The sequence below is a fragment of the Cynocephalus volans genome, chromosome 5 (assembly GCF_027409185.1).
Source record: "Cynocephalus volans isolate mCynVol1 chromosome 5, mCynVol1.pri, whole genome shotgun sequence".
Lineage (NCBI taxonomy): Eukaryota > Metazoa > Chordata > Mammalia > Dermoptera > Cynocephalidae > Cynocephalus > Cynocephalus volans.
Window position 1 is genome coordinate 66,576,934 of NC_084464.1, and position 21,449 is coordinate 66,598,382.

A 21,449-nucleotide genomic window follows, 5' to 3' on the forward strand; every position below is an offset into this window, starting at 1 on the left:
GTACAAAAAGAAGCTGGTTATAAAGTTTTGCAATCAGCTATATTAGTGATTTAGTTGCAGAAAACTGTTAACTCTGAACAGACTAAAATAGTTTACAAAAGCAGTCACATTTTTAGAAACTAAGAAAGTAACTAGTAGATGTTTACTACTGTTTTGGTTCTCTCATATAAAAAGAGTTACACCACATATAATAACCTTCAGAATTTCAACAGTCCAATTTAAAATGGTTAAATACCCCACAATTCACCATTCAGTCTACTATTTTTGTCTGTTCTGATGTTAGAAATAGAAAGCATATATTAAGATAATAGAGCATAGAATAATCCCTTCAAGATAAGATACAGTATAGCCTTTATGACAATCCATTTTTATAAGTAATTCTCTATTCTTCCTATTTCTGAATATAATTTTTAAATGCAGAGTCAAAAGTCCTCCAAGTCAGAATGGTACTTTTTTTTTTTTTAACCATGCACCATATCTTTTTGTCAAAAACAAAAATTCTTTAAAAGTAGCATTGTTTTATAGAAACACCTACTGCTTCTAAGTTAATGTCTTTTTAGTATATTTATTAATTATAATAATTTTAATGCCCTGAAGATGTAAATTAATTTAAAATGCATAATACAAATGTGTTCATGTAGATTTTCTGTTAACATCATAATAGCAATAACTATACTTCGAAGAAGTATACTTCTCAGGTGCGGGCAAGCTAAAAAAAATTCTGCCAAACTGTAAATGTTTCATAATTTAAATAGAACCACTTGGGACATTAATCCTATCATATTAGACACCTGAAGTGAAATTTTCAAATGCTTTTATATTTGAGAGAATCTTAAAAACCAAATAAAAATCCTAGGCCTTCACTAATTTTCATCGTAATTTTATAACTGAATTATTGCTTGTATATCAGCTATCAGCCACGTAATTTATCATGAAATCTTTTTTGCTCTCCCAAACACACTGTAGTTCATGCTCATGTCTAGTTCCTTTTCATTTAGCTGTTCACTGTTAATGTTTACCTCCTCCTCTTCCAGCCTCTTCAATGAATCACCAGCAAATTTAATATATTGTGTCATGAGAGTGACTAGAGCAGTGTACCGAGTCCGTAGGTCCATGAACTACAAGTAAGAAAAAAAATAAAAACATAACTTCCAGTTGCCCTTAAAAAGTTGAATGAACTCTGAGGAATAGTTACAATATTAACTAGGTTTTGGAACAGTCAAGCACATAACTCCCCAATAATAAATGGTAACTTGGCAGAAATGAGTTTATAACTGTCATGCAAACCATTCTACAGGACAAGTTTCTTCTACATTTAATCATGAAGTGCATTTATTTATCTCTGCAGTTAATAACTGATCTTGAATAAAGAAAAGTGTTTTAAAAAACTTTTAAGAAAATGTATTGTTATGGGTATAGACTTTTTGTTTGGGATAATGAAGAAATTCTGGAAATGAAGAGTGGTGATGGTTCAGCAACAACAGTGTGGTATACTGAATGCCATTACACTGTACATTTAAAAATGGTTAAAATGGTAAATTTTATGTCCTGTATATTTTACCACAATAAAATAAATAAATTTATTTTAAAAAGTGTTGTTTCCATCTTTTATACCCCTTCCCCTCTCTCTCACACTTTTATTACCTCTTGAATAATGAGATCTGCTGAGCTCTGCATTCTTCGGCGTTTCACTGGAGATTTTTGTTGTGAATCTACCATGGCCCGGTATGTCATTGTTTGTAATTCATAGTCCTGTATAAAGGAGTCAATAATATAAAATTAATTAAAGCAAAGTGTCAAAGTTTCATTCTATAGTGATTCAACGCAGAGAATTTGAACCTAGTTTCACTGAATTAACTTTAAATAAAGAAAACATTGCAAAAGTACATTTTAGGAATCCATCCAATCCTCCAGATGCTTCCAAGATGGTGATAAAATCAGAAAAATGCGGGGTGATCAGAACAGTACCCAACTCTCTTTGGAAGCTCGTGAAAACATTTATTACCATATTCTAGTTATATTCAGCTTCCCTTTCCTCCAGCTGGGCAACGGAATGTGGGTCTGGAAGGCTAAAGCTGAGAAGTAGTCAATGAACTTGAAAAGCATGAGAAATGTACCCTGCATTAGAGAGTTAAAAGTTCTCCCATAGAGTACTCGAGCAATGTTAAAAAGAGGGAGAAAGAGGGAGAAAAAGAGAGAGAGAGACAGAGAGAGAAGTGATTAAGAAACCAATTTCAGAGCTATATATTTATTCTGCTGTGTGGGTGTGTGTGTGCACACACATGGTCATGTGCTCATGCACATACGTGTGACAGAAAAAAAGAATAAATGAACAAATCAGGGCTGTCATGTGACTCAGACTTCACAAATAATTATTATGTAAGTGTCAAAAAAGTTCAAATGAGAATCCTCTTTTTGCTTTTTAGCAGAGTAAAATGACTTGCATAGCTTTAAAAATACATTGTAGGATCACATACCCTAATATTAAATTTGACTCAAGTATTGAACCCTCTTACCTTCACTGTAGCTGAGTACTGTTCTGCATATTTTTGACACTCATCCATCTTGTTCTGTTTCATTTCTATTTCAGACACCAGCATCTATAAATACACACAGTTTAGAAGAAAAGGGCAAGGAACTCTATGCTATTCTACTAATTAAGGTCCTCGGGAACTAAGAAATATCTGCATCACTTAACAGTATAGCTCCATAGCCCTTTGCACTTAATATGCGACCTGTCTTAAGGGTAAATTACAAACTTCCAGATTAAGCCACATAAGTGACCTACACTTATGGGGCTTCCAAAGCAGAAATTAAACTCCAAAGGAATTATCCTAAAGCAGACTTGATGAGCTTGGCCACCACTTATTCCTGATGAAAACAGAGCCAGAAATTACTGGCTTCTAAAGATGGAACAAAAATCTCAAAGCATTCGACTTTCTGTCAGATGTGACTATTTAATTTTCTACCACTAACCATGTTTATTTATTAAGAACCCACAAAACTATTGTGGCCAGCAGAGTACCAAAGAGATTTCCATGCCTACAACTAAATGATCATTAGGAATTTGAAAACTATCCCAACATGCTACTTTATTATTACCCACGCTTTCATAAGTGACTTCCAAGAAATCAAAATAAGTGATGTATATAGGTTTGGGTTGCAGGCTTTTAATATTTATAATACTCCCTACCTTTCTCTAAATAGTTGCTGACTTTTTCTCTTTACATAGGAAAAGAAGATAAGGATCATGACTGACCAAATGCGGACACAACCTCAGTACAAGGAATTGCTTTTACATACCTTTTGTTGATTTAACTGTGTGGCTAGGGTTTTACTATTTTCAGGCTGATTTTCTTGAATCTTTCTCTGAGTAGTCTCAACCTGCTGGATCCAATCATCTAAAGGATGATAGGTATCTCTGTAGTACTTCAGTGATTTCCCAATACCCTCTAAGTCCCGTAACCTAAAAGAATGGTAACAGGATAGTTACCAATGGTATCATTAGAAGAGTGGAAGGTATAGAGCAGGAAAAGATAAAATAGCTGTACTACAAAGCCCTAAGCACAACAACAGGGGTATATGTAAAGAATTCAAGGCTGCAACCCTGAAGCATACCTCCAAGAGCACTCTATATTGGCTTTTGGTTGAATATAAACATTTTGCTCCTGGAGTTGGTAATTCAGTGGTACTGATTATTCTACAGACAAGCCCAAGATACTAAAGCTAAAAAGCAGAAAAATTGGAAACTTGAAGCTAATTATTATCAATCAGGATATCTTGAAGAGCCAAGGCTTACACTGAATGGCAGTTCACTTTCGAAATAATAAGTTAGAGTTCAATGAAGGCTTCAACATGGTCTCAGAGAGTAGTTTCTGGGAGCTGTGATTAAATACCTGTTTCTATGATTTTAAAACCACCACATTAAACCTATCTATCACATATTTTACAGAGATGAGATAATATATAGTTGAACATAATTTTACTTCTCAAGAATGGCACTATATCACAGCTTTTTATTTGCATTAATATAAACATGAAAATGAATGAGACAAGACACAGATCCATTTCTTTTAAGATGAGTCCTAAAACCATCCCATTTCCTTTCACTTTTTTAATTCAGTCACTGAATGGATGATTTTGACTTTCTCATATTTTCAATTATAATGAATATCAGGTCATTTTAATTTCTTTACATTGTTTAGGTCTAGTATAGATTGCTACATACAGCCCTATCAAATGCATGACTCATGCTCTTACTAAGTCATGGTTATTTGAATATAATAAATTGGTAATAATTAGAGAACTAGACTGCTTTTTCCTTCAAAAAAGGCAAGTAGATGAACTATACAAATGCCAGAATATATCCATAGTTTTAAAATACAGTTTAAAAATCCTTATTGTGAAGTTAGATATCTTGTAAAGTCCACTATGTAAGAAAGAAATATGATTAGAACTCTTGCAGCTAATACAATTAACTATTGAAGTAAAAAAATAACAGGCTAATAAGTTTAGATTTTCCTAGCATACACAGTTAGACATTAAATCTGTGCTAAAACTGAACAAAAAAGTATACCAACCTGTTGTCAATCTGGACATGAATATTTTGCCACCTTTCCACTAATTGATCTGCTTTTTCTTTATGCCAGTCAAAATCAAGGTCTCGTTCTTTATATGTTTTAAACATTTCATCACTGATGGCTTTAGCTTTCTGCAGCTCATCCTCTAATGCATGGAATACCTCTCTCTTTTCATCTACTTCACATCGCCATTGCTAAAATATATTAAGTGGGGAAAGTTATAAAAAATGTGTCAACCACTCACTGGGAAAACATATTATTTACCAAATTTTACCACTTATTTGCAAATTACTGATAAAATCAGATAAAATATTGGGTTAAACCTTATGAAATTGCCAATATTTGACTATATTTTGATCTTAAAAAATGACAATTTTATAAAACTCAGCCTAATAGAATTTGCATATCAATAAAATATATTTCATAAGTATGTTTGCTACCTTGATAAAAATTAAGTCTTTGTCATTGTTCATTTTTAAATGCCCATGATCCTACTGTTAAAAATGAATACACGTATTAAAAATCACTGATCAACTTTTCACAATTGCTTTCCAATAGTTTTCCTAAGTGCTTTATATTTAGAAATGTAGATACAGATGAGTACAACAACCGATCTTTTTCCTTTCTTAGATTAACTCCATTTATCTCCTTGATATCTTAAAATAACTGCCCCTTTTATCTAGTGACTCTATGACAAACAATTTAACTTTCAGCTTTAACTCCTCTTGCTGCCAGCATGAATTGACTATAATTACCTACTGTCAAAAACGTTCAAACTTCAAATGAGAAGAACTCTCTCAAACTAAAATTATTGAACATACTTATATACAGTAAGTTGTGGAATTATAAAGATACAAAATGGAATGGATATATTCAAAGTAAGCTATTTAATGCTTGATGTTTGAAGATCTCAACTAAGTGCTAGAGAAATACTTGCAGAGTATGATGATGAAAACCAGCCAAAAATCAGATTCATACCTTTAAAGTACTTATTAGATTCTCAATATTATTCTTCTCAGCTATAACTGCTTCTTCTTCACACAGTTTAGTTTCATAGAGTTTTACAAGGGCTTCTGCAGCTTGAGTGTTTTTTAACACCAAATTAACAGTTTTCAACCTTAAAAAGGGAATTAAACAATAGCCAGCTATTGTCAAATGCTTTTGCTTTGTTTTCTTTTGTTTTGCATAATGCAATCCTGAAGCACAATTATGACACATGACATAACATATTCTTTATTTTGGAAGACTGACACATTTACTGTAAGATCAGATTCAGCTGACTCTCTTCTTAATGGACAGCATGAGCTTCAACCAATACCCTGCCCCACAAGTGGTATTTAGCAAGAAATTCCAACATAAGATGATTTCTTTCTAAACTTGTTTAGGCCAAGCATGAGAAGAAAATCCTGTAGGCTACAACAGCTGAGCTACCAAAAACTACATGGAAAATATGGGAAGATAATACATTATGCACTGATTTCTGAGGCACATCCCCTTTCAACATGGAGAAGTGTCATAAATCCACAGAAATATTTAATGTATTTCTTAAGGCAAATTAAAACTAAATATATTGATAAAAGTAAATTTTTTAATTCACAACATAAAAAAATGATAGTTGTATAGAGCAAAATATATATTAAGGTAGCAGTTACATACTTATCTATGTAAGTGGAAGACATAGAATAGACTTGGTTCATGTTCTGAACAACCACACTGAGCTCAGATCGTAAGGTAGGAACTGATGGAGAGGCTGCTGCTTGACTGAAAAAATCTTCACATTTATTTGTGATTGTTCCCAAATCATCTTTAAGTCGTTCCAGTTCTTTCTTTAGTTTCTATAAAACAGAGAACAAACATTAGGTATTAGGTGAGCACCCCAGATGGGGTATTTTTCTTAAAACAGTTTAAAAACACACATTTTACACTATGATCATTGCCTTAAAAATCTACATACTTGTCTTCTTTACTTTTCCTAAGCCATGGCATTCAAGTTTTATAATCAATAATTCCCTTGCTGCCCAGCTCTTTGGACCCAAACATCTAACTTACTGTTTTTGCATACAGCAGGTGCATAATGACTTTCACTATGAGAAGCCCTTATAGGCTCCATCATGATAGGTGAGGGGGTACATGTTCCTGGGTCTACCTGAGTCAATAGTAGAATTGAAGTACAGAATCCTAATTTACAATCAACAATAAACACATAATCAGACCTCACGAAGTGACCAGTATGCAAAGTTGAACATTGAAGAAGTCACAGGAGATGATACCCAAGAGTGTCATCAAGAGAGTAATTTACCTTAATTATTTCCCCAACACATTTATACTCTCACCTCTTGCTCTGTGATTCTGAATACACTTTCATGCAAATCATCTCTTTCCAGGGGAGTTCTGATCTGTCTAATCAACCGATCTTCACAATTCTCTAACCGAAGTCTAATGTTTCGAACTTCAGAGATGTAGAGATTATAAACTGATTCCTCTTGCTCCTCTGTAAAAATAAATATAATGTTTAGAAAATACCTTGTTTTCTATCATGTTTTAATATGGCAGTTTCACTATTACTGAGATATAGCTAGTCAAACGAACAGTTCCTTTTATCATCACAAACCCACTTGAAAAATATAAATCTTAAAATATAGGGGGTAGGGCGTGACGTTAATGAGAAATTGGTAACGGGTCACAAAAAATGATTACATTGTATAATGATAAATATAGTAATAAAAAAAAGGACTGGGGATGTTTTAAAGTGTATTCATGCCTCAGGAAAAAAAAAAACTGTGAAAAACAGGTAGCTAGCTATGAAGAAAATATACAAGCAGTTAGATTCCTCCCTCACATTTTACATCAGAATACATTTCAGGAATAAAATAAAATAAAATAAAATAAATCTTAAAATATAAATCTTAAAATTTAAGAAGAGTTATTAAAAGTTCCCTAATGCTATTTAAAGTACTAATTTTTGATTTATGATATTCAAAGAAAGTAATATATTGCTCTGTTTTATGTTCACAGAAGAGTACATTAGTTGCGATTAATTATAAAAATTAAATTTAAAACCTTCATAGTAAAAAATAGATAAAGAATGTGTTAATGTTTAAGACTTAAAAAGAAAATATTAATAATAAAACTGTCTCTAAGTAATGTCAAAAGAGTTCAGAATAAAATTCATATTTAATATAAGTTAACTAAACAAAACCTTTTACTTTAATGCCTTTGTAAAACCTAAGTTTGATACATGCAAAAATAATTGAATCTTTTCTGAAACTTAAGGATCACCATCCTGAACATCACAGTGCAAAATAGTGAAAATGTTAAAAAGTAGATGCAGTAAGAATTCATCACTGGTCATACTATTTGGTTGGCACCTCTTTGTTAATTCATTGTTTGGAAATAAATGAGTCCCTCTTTGCATCTTCCTACCTCAAACATGCTGTTAACATTCCAGCAATTGTGTCTACGTATCATAGCCTAAGCGGCATAATACATCGAACAGTGAGATTTCCACTGAGAGCAGAAGAAAGCCAGAACTAAACACCCACAGGGCAAAAGACAGCAATTCCCATGTTTTACCTCTTTCTGCAGACTTAAGAAGTTCCTGATAATACTGCTTACATACATTAACCTCCTTTTCCAGTTGTGCTATATCTGAGCCTGAAAATATTTGGGATTCCTGGCTATCTTCCAGAAAGTCTTCAAAACGAGACTGTAGATTACTCAGAACTTGTTGATGTTCACCAGGTAACATTGTCTTTATCTAAAGAAAACCCAAGATCCACGTAATTAAGTGATTATAGTACTAAGAGTTAAATTTGAATGGGACAGATAGATATCAAGTTGGTCTCATGGTACATGCCAGTTTACAATAAGTCATAAGCAAAAGAACCATTTAAAATTAATTTTCTTTTTCATTAACAATTTCAGGTTTTAAAGGCAAGGAAAAACAAATCTATAAATTTCAATAAGTGAAATTGAACTATATACACAACTTTGTAAGTCCAAAACACTATATCCTGTCTCTCTATCTCCTAGTAAGCACTGAGTGAAATCTTTGATCCCCAGATTTCCCAAATTCTTAGAAAGCACCTTGTATATGGCAGGCATATAACAAATAAATATTCACTAAATGAATAAATATTAGCATGGATCTGCTGAGTTCCATTCCTTTCTAGAATAAAACAAAATCCACCCCACTCATAACAAGGTGTTCCATGCATGACAAGGTGGGCATATCAAGTTGACATGTAGATTTTTACTTACTGAAGCCACATTGCTAGCTCGAATTCTATCAATTTCATTGATAAGATAATGCCAGGATACTACACTCTTCATGTTTATGTGAGACTCATGCCAAAGAGTCAGCACATTCTGATACTGCTGCTCAATTCTATGAAAGAAAACACAAATTAAGCCTTTTTACTCCCTCTGAAAACAAGCCACAATTTTTTTTGTTTGTTTGTTTGCAGAATATCCCAACTTTACTAGTTCTAGAGACTTCTGATCCTATGGGGCCTTGACAAAGTATTAATGGTTTCTTTTTAACCTTCTGAGAGCCCCCAAAACCAGCTCTATGTTTTTAGCTAATGTGTACAAACCTGTTTGCGAAGTCAACTGCTTCTTTGTTTGGTGGAGGAACAGTGAAGCACACAGACGGGACCATGGCCTCATTCCCAGTGGGACTGATGACCTTCCATTTAGCACGATGAGAGTTGTTCGCCAAAACACATTCATCGTCTTTGTAAATGGTTATCTGGTTTAAAATGAATAGAATGATTAAATGAGGTCACTGTTAACAACCCTATTCCATACTCAATCTTGGGATTATTTTGTTCTATGAGGTAGAAAAACTTTACCACTCATAAGCAATATAATCTCATTGAAAAAAAATATGAACAATGACAGACACTAGTTTGTTTCTAGAAGTTATAAGTACCTCTATTTGTCTGTAGTCACAGATAGCTTTGATTGGAATAGAAGTTTTGAGTGCACTGTCAGAATTCCTTGGCTTCAGCTGAATTATTGTTTTTGCTCTTCCCACCAGGCTTGCTACTGTGCTTTTGTACTGCAGAAGTTCTTCTTTCTCTTCCTAAGTAATAAATATGATGGATCTTAAAAAGTGAAAGACTTGTACTCTCCATTCCTTCAGATCTTTATACAGATGAAACTTCACAGTCTAAACTTTCAGTCCCTCCCCACTTCCTCTTATATCCGTCTTTCCCTGTTTTGTTTGTTTGGGTTTGGTTGGGTTTTTTCCTTTGTAGTACTTACTACTATCTAACACTCTACATATATTTTACTTATTTATCATGTTTATTGTCTAGCTCTCTGTCTAGAATGTAAGCACCATGAGGGTAGAGATTCTTTTCTGTTTTGTTCACTGCTGTATCTCTAGGACCTAAAACAGCACCCAGGATATAGAAAGTGCTTAACAAGTATTTGTGGAATGAATGGCTAAACATATGCACACACATACACACACAAACATAACATTGTTAAAGCATTTTAAAATATCAAGGCTATCGCATGAAAAACACTTTTGTTGTATTTGTTACCAAAAAATACTAACACTGAATGTTTAAGTGCTTAATTGAATGTGGTGGAAATATCAAGAGCATCAATAAAATACAAAGTTGTATACATATAAAAATATAATAAAACACTAGTCTAATCACTATCATACATTACTGATGAAATGCAGAGGTTTTTGTATTAATACCATTGATTCCTGAACAAGGTCTTCCAGCTTATGAATGCTGCTTGATCTATCACAGCTGTACTTCCGCTGAATGGCATCTCTTAGATTCCTTAAGTAATCAGTAGCTTCTTTGGCATCATTGAAAAACTGAGGAAAGATGAAACCTGGCAGTTAAAGAATGTTAAATGCCTGTAAAGCACAGAGTTGTCAAGTTCGGGTACCAAGGCCCACTGCGTCCCCCTCATAAGTGAGAAGAGAAGCACAAGACAACTTCACAGCTACATCCTTCCTTGAACCAAACAACAACCCTTGAACTTGGATGGTTATGAATGCTCAGTGTCCAAAGTTTATGAGCATACTATGCTTTGGTTCTATATAATTTTGATCAGTCTGTTTTACTTTAGGGCTCAAACAATTTTTAAGTAGGAGTGAAATTCCAAAAATAAAACTTCTTAAGAATAAAACAAAGAGCTCATTTGGCTGACTCTCTATTATGAAAACATTTTCTTAATAAGACACACATTTGTAGAACAAATTTTTCTGATATTTTAAGGGTTTTTTAAAAGATTTCTTCCTTAATAGAATGCTTCAACCTATCCCATAGGACATGAAACACACACTTATATCCTACAAAGAAAACATTTCCATTTATTTCTCCTGCATATTGCATATATGTTTATATATCTTAGAACTAAGTCATAAAGAAAATTTCTGAAAGTCAACCCAAATCACAATACCATCTACTAAAATTGTGTTTCCATTCACATACCTCAAAATAGGCAGTGTTCTCTTTTATGTGCTGCTCCACACACTGGCAGAGCTGTAAGATCCAGCTCCACTGCGTCTGCATTGCCGCTCTGTAAGCCTTAAAGATAAAACACAGCCATCGTAACTGGCTGGAGAGAAATAAGGGACGCATACACACTGATGCTTTTAAATGATAAAATACTCTACCTAAATTGATGATGAAATTTTTAAACAGAATAAGACTTAAAAATCAGGCAGTAAAATGTCCTTCGCATCTAACAGTTCTCACTCGTACAAAGTCAGTCCTAAGCTTAAATACAATTTTTTTAATCAGTCCAGTTGATTTCTTTCAAACTTTAAACTTAGTGAAATTTCATCTTAAAATACAAGGAAAAAATTAGCTCTCGCTACGCTAACATTAAAGAATATTTAACATTCAAAATAAATGCAAGCTATCCCTCTTATTTAGAAAAGCCACCCTTTACTCCTTTGCCACCAACTTTTACACCTGCTTTGTAAAATCCTCAGATGTTTTCCTTCATAACACTTTCATGTTTCCTTTCTCTGAATTTTCATATTACTGGATCATAAAATATACCTTCTAACACAGAAATACATGGTTCTGCAGTTTTTGTTTTTGTTGGGGAAAGGTTTGGGGAAGGTGGAAAGGGAGGGTGTGCTCGCCTATCAGTTTAATCATAATAATTATAATACCAGTAGTTTTATGAATATATTTATTTATATGAACTTTTATTTACTACAGAGTGTATCTTTCATGAGGGCAAAAAATATTTTAGAAAGGATACACCTACTTCATTAAGGAAACAAAACACCCTTTCATACTGAAGGTACAATTTTCTGACTTCCAGAAGAGGGCGTTCTATATGCTTTAATGACTATTTTAAGCAAGCGTGTCATTTTTCCTCCTTTTGGAAAAATTCATTCCTGCTGAGTTATGCTCAGGCAGGCTTTCTGAACAGAATGTACAATGCAGCGTTGGAAATCTAGCAACATACCACGGTCACATTACCTGCTCCCTCAAAATAAGCTACTTTGAGTAAATTGGCTATAAAAGACTCTAACATTGTGCATTGTCAGATCGCTAGTTTCTTTTTCCTATGAAATAAGAAATTGTGTTGATAACTAGCTAAATACTATCCATTAAACAAGAAATGATAGGCCAATGGGATCATCAATATGACTAAAGGTTCATTTTACCCTTTAATAAACTTTTAATTAGATTATCATTTCTACGTAAAAGTAATCAGATTCATATTCACATTTTCTATTCCCATCAAAATTCTTTACCTATAATCATATTTCCCTCGCCGAAGAAATATTCTAGTTTATTATAGTACAAAAGTATGTCCAAATCCCCCATTATTCTAACTTCCTTTCTCTAGTGGTCCCCCTACTCTTTTACATCTTTAACATTCCTTTGTGGCATTTCATGGGGATAAAAAACCATATTTTATATGAAAGGAGGACAAATATAAGATTCCCAAGACTTCCTAATGAGGCCCAGAATTTTACTCATCTTTGTGTGTCATCGTGATTTCAGTGAACAAAGACTATCAGATTCCTTTCCTAGACTGTGAGTTTGAAGCATGTCACCTTTTATGTAGAGCAACATTTTTTTTCCTCTGAAAATATACCGCATCTGTGTGATGTTCCCTGCCCTCTTATGTAATCACCCTTCACATGCAGAAAGTCACTAACTCTGTCTAGTACACATCAGGCCTAAAAATTTAAAACACCACCACTGCCATAACTGCAGAGGCAACCTGATAAATCCCATGTCAGTCCTTCACTTCTGTATAATATGAAATGTTCACTCCACACTATGAGGACTTGCCAGGATGCTGTCCCAATACACCTCACAAAACTAGACCATAAATTCAATTATTAAAATAAATCATAACAGCTGATATTTCTTGAGAAAATACTATGAACCAAGAACTGTACTAAGCAGTAACAGTAAATTATTTCTTCTCATTTTCACCACAATTCTTGATTAGAAGCATTTCCCCCATTTTTGGTAGGGAAATGAGGCTTAGCAAGAAGATGTCAGGTGCACAATGTCACACAATCAGGAAGAAATAAAATATCAAAGCCCGTAAAGACAAGGTCATTCATATTTACGGTAATATATCTCCTCTGCCACAAGGGTTGACAAAGATACCTTTATTCTAAGTGATGAGTGACACACTTAGAGCAAGAGAACTAAAGACAAGAACCAGTATGACTTTTTCAGAAACTAGTTTTGAGCCAGGTATAAAAGTTTAATAGTTTATATTTTTCAATTTATCAGCAATGAAAGAATCTGAAGGGTAATAATCACATGTCAATCTTCAACCAAGACTGTTACACTTTCTGACTTACCTCAATAGTTAACCGAGCTGGGTGATTTTCTAGAAGTAGCTGCTCTGCCATCTCCTGAACTGATTTAATATTTTCTTCCTTTTGATCAAGTTCTCTCATTAATTCCTAATTTAAAAAAGAATTAAGAAGTGTTTTAGAAAAAGACCTAACCCTGAACTACAACTTTTGTGTGCACATACAAAGGTTATACTTACAGCATGATAATCTTTTTTCCGAGCTATGTTGGTATTTCTCTCACTCCAGTCATAAGCAACTTCCTCTTCTTCTTTTTCATTCAACCAAATAAGTTCATTAGTTGCACGAGTTACAAAATTATGAAGTGTATCAAGGTGCCGCTCCTGATTCCTGGATGTATTCTTTATAAGGAAAATCATTATAAGAATCACATCTTTGATTATCTCAGACAGAGATAAGAAAAACAGAAGGTAAAAAAAAAAAAAAAAAAAAAAAAAACTTACCAAAAGTTTTGCATACTGACTCTCTAATCGGTGCAACTTTTCTGCATAAGTTAGTTTAAGAGGTGCTGTCATTTGAATCTGTAATATGGGATAAAAAGACATGAAGGTTAAGAATCTCAAGGAATTCTGACTCACACTTAATGTATCCATTATTGAGGTATAGGGTCTTTATGTAAAGGGCAAAACAAGGTAAACTAAAATGATATGAAAATTTTAAATTCACATACCTCACTGATTTTAGCTTCTTTAAGGCTAGATTCAAATTCTTCAATAGCTCGGTGAACATTTTTGTGATTTTCTAAATGGCTTTCAACACTTGGCAAATCTGAGCCCCATTCAGTGCGGTCCAGTTGTACCTTTGAACAGCAAAATACTAGGTTAAAAAAAGAAAATGACAGCAATAAAGACTGAAACATTCAGGTAAAGTAAACATTTTTTTACCTGCATCTCATCAACCCAATTCAAAAGGTCCTGCACAAATTTCATGTTGATTTCCTCTTCTGTTAAATTCTGATCCAGCAAAGAAGACTTTAGAAGGGGTTTTCGAATCTGCATCAATTTCAGGGTTTGCAATGAATTTGGTTCTATTCCTGAACTGAAATTGGGAGCTAATCCCGATGGGAAACCAGGTGTATAAGCCGGAGTGACAGATGGAGTTAAGCGGGAAGTCATCCCTGATGACAGGCCAGAAGTCACACTAGAAGAGGTCAGGGAAGGTGTTAAACTCTGGGTCAGCCCTGAGTTCAGACAGGGGTTTAAGGTGTGTGCAAATCCTGAGTTTAAACTTTGGGAGATTCCTGACATCATGAGCTTCGTCTGTTCTGTTGTCAGCATGCGTCCTTTGCTGTACACTGAAGAACATTCATTTCTTAAGGCCATAATTTCATCACGCAGTTTTGCAACCCTGAAAAGAAAACAAAAAGGAAAAGGTATAATGTAAAAGACACTTATCACAAAGAGTGAGCCCTAATGTAAACTATGAACTTACTTAATGTATCAATGTTGGCTTATCAATTGCAACAAATGTACCACACCAAAATGCAAGAGGTTAATAACAGGGGAAGAAAAGAAGTATAAGGCGGTATATGGGAACTCTCTTTACTTTTAACTCAATTCTTCATTAAACATAAACTGTTCAAAACAATAAAGCCTATTTTTTCTTCAAAAAAAAAGGTTATTGTAATCATATTAGTAAGAATTTTGTATTATGGTTTTTTTTCACTGAACATTGGCAAGGAGTACTTTCCAAATAGTCCTTATAACTATCATTTATAATGAATATAATTACTACACTATAATGTAATAATTTTCTTATTATGTGACATTTAAGATAATTCCAAACTTTTGTTATTATAAAATATTTCTGGCAAGAATTTTTTTCTATATTTATATTTTTTCCATGTTTAGAATTACCAGTTTCCTAAAAGTGAAATTACTGAGTCAAAGCATCATCTACAAATTTTGCTGTTATTTATACAGACAGAGAGAGAGACTACAACCTGCAAGATTCCATCCCTGCCCCCAAACCCACTTCTCAGATATATAGATTGTTATACACATATTTTTTCCCAACATTTTGTTATGAATATTTTCATAGAGGATAAGGAGAAAACTGAAAAATTAAATTAAAAATGACACTTTCCTTATATTTTTCCTTTCTCAAATGCCACATATTAATATTTTAAATGTATGAGGGAACTTCAAAAAGTTCGTGGAAAGATTCATATTATTTTGTCATTCTATTTTTCCACAACCTTTTTTTTTGGGGGGGGGGGGGACCAGTAAGGGGATCGCAACCCTCAGCGTGGTCCAGTGAGTGCACCGGCCATCCCTATATAGGATCCAAACCCATGGTCTCGGCGCTACCAGCACCGCACTCTCCCAAGTGAGCCACGGGGCCGGCCCTCCACAAACTTTTTGAAGTACCCTCATATGTATCTAATATGTATACGTTCAAAATATTCACTTTAATGAGTATGTTAGCTACTGTAGCAGTACATAAATGTATCATAAAATATTTTTCCTATTACTGACCTTTGAACAAATACCTACTTAATACATCAAAATATGCCAGAATTAATGTAACACACATTTTCAAATGAAAAGAGCTAAGAAATATATTTCATGAAATTGTCATACTCTATACTACTAATGCAGGTGCCCGTGAAACAGTCATACAAAAGGACAGGATAGGAGTAAGTAGAACTCTTACCTCTGTACCAATTGATCTGCCTGGTAGTATTTTCCATCAATAAGAATCTGTACATCAATTACATGCTGACGTAAAAGGTTCTCACATTCAAGTATATACCCGGCAATTTCTGCTTCATTCTGAAACTGCACTCCTGATTCTAATCGTTTAGAATCCTGTATTTTAAAGGAACTCAATGTCAATTCTGTGAAACAACTTTCAAAACTAGCCTCAAATGTAAAACTCTAAATACCGAAACAGAAGCCAAATTGGGCTTTGTTTTCCCTTTTGGTTCAAAAATGTTTTCCCTTGGCTCATTGTTCCTTGAGAGAGTAAACACCTATAGTAATCTTCAACAAACTTTCAGTTTCAGTAAAGAACATATAACAAGAATCAACCAAACAATATGCAAAAGTTTCAGTTCATCCACATGCACACCAACCCCTCTATGACAACCCAAATGGCTCCTAAAATTAACTTACAGCCTGGAGAGCATGTCGGGCAAGTATCAGTTTGTCTTCACACATGACACTGTCCCTCTGAACTCGGCTGGCAATCTGCTGCAACATTTCCAACCTAAAAGAAGGGACAAAATGAAACAAAGTCTCTTCCTTTGACATCAAAGCATTCACCATCCCCCCAAAATGCTGCCCACCAAAAGGGAAAACACAATCCCCCACCAATGATTCAATACCTGTGTCCACCAAAGGATTCATTGCCGAAGCTAATGCAGGAGTTGATCAGTGTTGGACCACAATGAACTGAGAGAAGATTTTCATTTGAATCAAGACTGGTTCGAGTGCTGGTAGTGTTACTAAACACAGAATCACTGCTATGGTAACTGTAAGTACTACTGTGCATTTTTATTCCTGAAATGATGTCCTGCCTTTGATCATTCAAAGTAAACTAAAAAGGAGAAAGTCTAGAAAAGGTTCTACCTCTAACGGTGGAAAGTGGCAACTGAATGCTACAACGTTAATGGCTCCTTAAATACGCTTCAACTTGCGTATGCAACACACAGCAAATAATATGCTGATAACTATTCAAAAGAATCTCGCCTGAAGCCATTCATTTGCTAGCTGAGGTTTGCCTTTTGTAGCTTGCATTAAAACCCTACAAGTATGGACAAAGCAAGCTGATTGGGGCGTCACTGGGAAAGATATGCCAAATACTTTTACTAAGAGTCATCCAGTTGCAATCATCTAAAAAACAACTCAGATGCCTCACAGAAGCCCAGGTACAACTAGCAGAGATCATTCTGGCAATACCAATCATCAGCTAAAAGAACACAAATATTCTAGTATAGCCTGACTCCTGCAAAGGGCCAGGTCTATAACACAAGGCAAAAAGCTGGAAAGTATCAAGTACCTATAAACAAATGAATGTGATGAAAAACGAAATACGTTTCCATTTTAACGATCACGTCATTTGTTCATTAGGTTAAATTAACCAGAAAATTCTCCATTTAACTTTCTTTATATGATGTGCTCTCTGTAATGGTACTTCTAATCTTCTAGAGTTACTTTATATTTTTATAAGCCAATGTGCGAAGTAGAATATCAATGCGATGCTTGCAAATTTCATTTGTCTGTGCTTGTTTTTCTTTTCTATAGGTTATTACATAGCATAAGAACATTGGCTCTTTCCCATTTGTCTTTTACACACTCCCATGCCACACAGCTATTATTTACAATACATAGTCAATGCCAAAAAACTTGTTGTGTCAAGAAAAATGAAGGCATTTACCCAACCAAGCTCCTAAATATCTTCCTACCTTCAACGCTACAAAGCCAAACTGCTGCTTCTCCATTCTAAGGGTAGATACTTTTCTTTTTAGAAAGCAAGAAAAGGGGAAATTTGAGAGTCCCAAATAAAATATAGTGAGTAAACAGAACAGCTCAGAATAATCACGGCAGGACCTATTATTTATTAAGCAATTATTATGTGCCAGGAAATTAATTATTTTGTGTACATTACTTCATCTCATACTTATAACCACTAAATGTAGTAGGTGCTATACTATATCTTATTTACAAATGAGGAAACTGAAGCTTCAAGAGTTAAAGAACTTGTCTAAGATCACAAAACTTACAGATTGAGCTAATAATCCAATCTAGGATTGACTGGCCCCTGAGCTCTAAACTTTTAACCACTCGCTGCATTATTTTAATAACATATATTAAAATTCAGCTACTGTTCTGATGACTAAAAGCCTGCTCTGTATCCTTTCCCTGGCATACTTTTCCATTATTTCAGATGATTAGCTTAGGATCTCATTTTTAACCACCCAGAACTAGCACCTCCATAAAAGTTCAATGCTGTATATTTCAAGCTTTTTGTAATTCTAATGATTTGGCTCTCTAGATACAAAATTCTGCTTTAATCAGAGTGTAATCAGTATTTTAATAAAGGACTGACAAGTTAGACTTGCTGCCATATCTTCAATGCATTATTTCATATTCCAAACATGTTGAAGCTAATGTGTGAGACACAAAGAACTTGAGTATACTGAGCGTCTCTACTGTGGACCAGGCATTGTGGTAAGCACTGGCAACACATGGACAGCGAAACCATGAGTTTGTCTTCACAGTCTTGGAGCTCATATCTGTGAAACAAGTAGCCCTTAATCAAACAAATAAATGTAAAATTACAACTGAAATAAGCACTATGAAGGAACAATACACATAAATATGGGGGTCATAAGCAAGACATCTGAGCTAGCCTGGAAGATGATGGAAAGTTTCTGGAGGTAACACTGGAGCCAAGATCTGAGAATGATTAGGAGTAACGAGAGGCAGGAGGATGAAATAGACTTTCCTGCCAAAAGAACAGACTGTGCACAGACCCTGGTATGGAGAAGGGTGGGACCTCAGCACACAAGAGCTCCTGAGGGACAGCCAGTGTGGCTGCTCTGGAGAGGACAAGGAGGCCGGAGAGGTACGAATGACCACACAGGCCACCTGCTGTAAGGACCAGCCCCTATGGACCTCATGGCTGATGAGGAACACAGATCACAATTCCCAGGGACCACAAGTCAGGCTGGGAGGTGAAGGCCATAATGAAGATAAATTCATCCAGCAAATGTCTCCTGAAGACCAAAGGTACCTTCGTGGGCAACTGGGTGTACTGAGAGAGACAGAATGATAAAGAGCCAGTGATGGTTTCATGGAATAAGTGCATCTGTAGAAGTGTGACAAAAAGGGACCCGGAACTGACATTTACCCAGTGTTTTCTAGATGCTACCCCATCACCCTTTAAATGGAGATAGGCCAGCCTTTGGTTTCCACTGCTCCATGAAAAGAGGGCCATAGCCAAAATGAAACAAGAAACAAAAGAAGTTAACTGTTGACCTATAAGCTTTCAGTTAAAGGCCCTGGTAGCTTAAGGCCAGTTTCATGAATTCTTATGGGTAATTTTGATTGTCTCTGAAACTGTGACAACTTATTGATGAGATTCCATATACCAATCCAGCCTACCAGAGTCTTTACATATATTCCTTAAAAACTCTTGAAAGAGTTTCTAGATAAGAAAATGGAGAAAGAGAAAGACTAAATGACTTATCCAAGGTCACACAGCCAAGTAAACGAAAAAGGTAAATTTTGGTCCTAAAAATTTGGCTTTTAGGCTTTTTTTTTTTTTCCTCTTTTTTTTTTTTTTTTTGCTTGTCACTAAAACTTAAGTTCTTGCCACAAGAACAAAGAGGCCCCTTACCCACCTGATATCCATGGCAGAAAACATCTCAGCCTACCTTTCTACTTCTGGACGAAGTGCCTTCTCCCTCTCGAGCATGGCAATAATGAGTTTCCCCCACTCTTTTTCTATGTCATTTGGATGATAACCTTGAAGAAGTTTGATGCGTCCAAATTCTATCCAAATCTGGAGAAAATGAATTTAATGTGAAACAAAGTTGTAAAAAAAAAAAAAAAAACCAGAAAGATTATGCGCAACAATACAAAGGAAATTTTAGCTTACCTCTAATAATCTATATAGGCGTTTAATTTTTGATTTTTCTATCTCCTTTGGTGGAATTTCTGTTTCCTTAAACTGTAAATACTGATTATAAAGTGCCTAAAATGAAAGGAAAAATAAATTAAGGGCAAACTTCAAAGACCTGCTTTCATTATCTCACCGTGTTACCATTTCTATTGCTATTTACTATGTCGTATGCATTCAGTGAAATTTCTTTATAAAATTGACACTAAAGGACAATACCAATTCCCAGCCAGGTAGTAACCTGGGTTATATAACATTTGACAAGTGTTTAATTATTGATGTGAGCCATGATTCAACATGTGCTACACAGGGATCTGGATAATGATAAACTATGTCAGTGTTTACTATGCCTCTACTAAAACTCTCTCATCATCCAAACAAGAAAAGAAATCCTTTTAAAAGATGTACTTTCCAAATGTTGCACTTCAACTTTTAGTTTTTAGAAAAATAATTTGATGCAATTTCCATAAGGGAAGAAAAAAAACAACTTCTCTTCTATTTCATGACTCTATCTTTGAAAACAGAATTCTCAGCAGATAGATAAGGCTAAAATTTGGTTTCAATATCCCACTGGCCAATTTAAACAGATTTTTTAATAAACAAAGGAAGACACTATGAGTTGACGGTGCTATTACTACAGAATTTTTGACCATATAATTATCTAGTCTGTAGATATTAATTTGGGAACCTCTTAAATATAACATTGTATTTATTAAAAAGGACCTTCATAAAAATTATGCAGATAAAATGTCTCCACATTTAATAAGTGTATACTAATTATAAAACAAGAACCTGTAAATCTTTAGGCAGACACATTTCTGAAGGATTCCATGCAATGTTTTGCTGGCTAAAAAAATTATTTGGAATTTCCCCATAATATATTTTCTTTTCTGTATTATGTTCTATCTTAGGCACCAGCAAGTAGTCTGTGTGGTCACTCAAACTTCTTCCATAACTTTAAGAATCTGCACTAATTAGAAGACAGTACAGATTCACCTAACGGTCTGGACAATAAAACCCATTTGGAAATGAGTATATCTGAAGATGAAATCTGAAAATTGTTTTGAAATCAAAATGCAATGTTTTAGGATGTCAGTCACTAACCTCTGAATTCCACTATGTGCTAAACACTGTTCATGGTACCATGTGGTAGTAGAAGGAAAAAGCTTTCCTGCCCTGGAAAGGTTCACATCCACATAAGGAGACTGCCTTGGGTTGAATGTACCCCCAAAACTTAATCCCTACTGTGGCTATTAAGAGGGTGGGAAATCCTATTATGGTAACTGCAAGGTGGGGCCTTAAAGAGGTGCTTAGATTGCAGGACTATGCCTAGCAAATGTACTAAATGTGGTGGTCACAGGTGTGGTTCTAAGGGCTTTAAAAGGACAGTGGATGAGGATCTC

The 21,449-nt window shown here is 34.6% G+C and overlaps 1 protein-coding gene across 8 annotated transcripts in view; it reads right to left on the reverse strand.

Moving 5' to 3' along the window:
- Positions 1-21,449, reverse strand: part of DST (dystonin) — a 424,928-nt gene that overhangs the window by 152,503 nt on the left and 250,976 nt on the right. For 7 of the 8 annotated variants that reach the window (XM_063097801.1, XM_063097800.1, XM_063097799.1 and 4 more), the window contains 23 exons: positions 20,026-20,121; positions 19,802-19,929; positions 16,536-16,629; positions 16,075-16,229; positions 14,304-14,766; positions 14,090-14,218; positions 13,863-13,940; positions 13,599-13,760; positions 13,405-13,509; positions 11,045-11,140; positions 10,297-10,422; positions 9,514-9,666; positions 9,176-9,330; positions 8,841-8,967; positions 8,154-8,337; positions 6,914-7,071; positions 6,237-6,415; positions 5,559-5,697; positions 4,581-4,774; positions 3,304-3,466; positions 2,517-2,600; positions 1,645-1,752; positions 1,020-1,118 (listed from right to left, as the gene is read on the reverse strand). In XM_063097801.1, the coding sequence (XP_062953871.1) occupies positions 1,020-1,118; positions 1,645-1,752; positions 2,517-2,600; positions 3,304-3,466; positions 4,581-4,774; positions 5,559-5,697; positions 6,237-6,415; positions 6,914-7,071; positions 8,154-8,337; positions 8,841-8,967; positions 9,176-9,330; positions 9,514-9,666; positions 10,297-10,422; positions 11,045-11,140; positions 13,405-13,509; positions 13,599-13,760; positions 13,863-13,940; positions 14,090-14,218; positions 14,304-14,766; positions 16,075-16,229; positions 16,536-16,629; positions 19,802-19,929; positions 20,026-20,121 (3,375 nt within the window). Of the gene's footprint in view, positions 1-1,019; positions 1,119-1,644; positions 1,753-2,516; positions 2,601-3,303; positions 3,467-4,580; positions 4,775-5,558; positions 5,698-6,236; positions 6,416-6,913; positions 7,072-8,153; positions 8,338-8,840; positions 8,968-9,175; positions 9,331-9,513; positions 9,667-10,296; positions 10,423-11,044; positions 11,141-13,404; positions 13,510-13,598; positions 13,761-13,862; positions 13,941-14,089; positions 14,219-14,303; positions 14,767-16,074; positions 16,230-16,535; positions 16,630-16,747; positions 16,929-19,801; positions 19,930-20,025; positions 20,122-21,449 lie in introns of those variants that run through there. The other variant, XM_063097807.1, reaches the window with a different exon arrangement.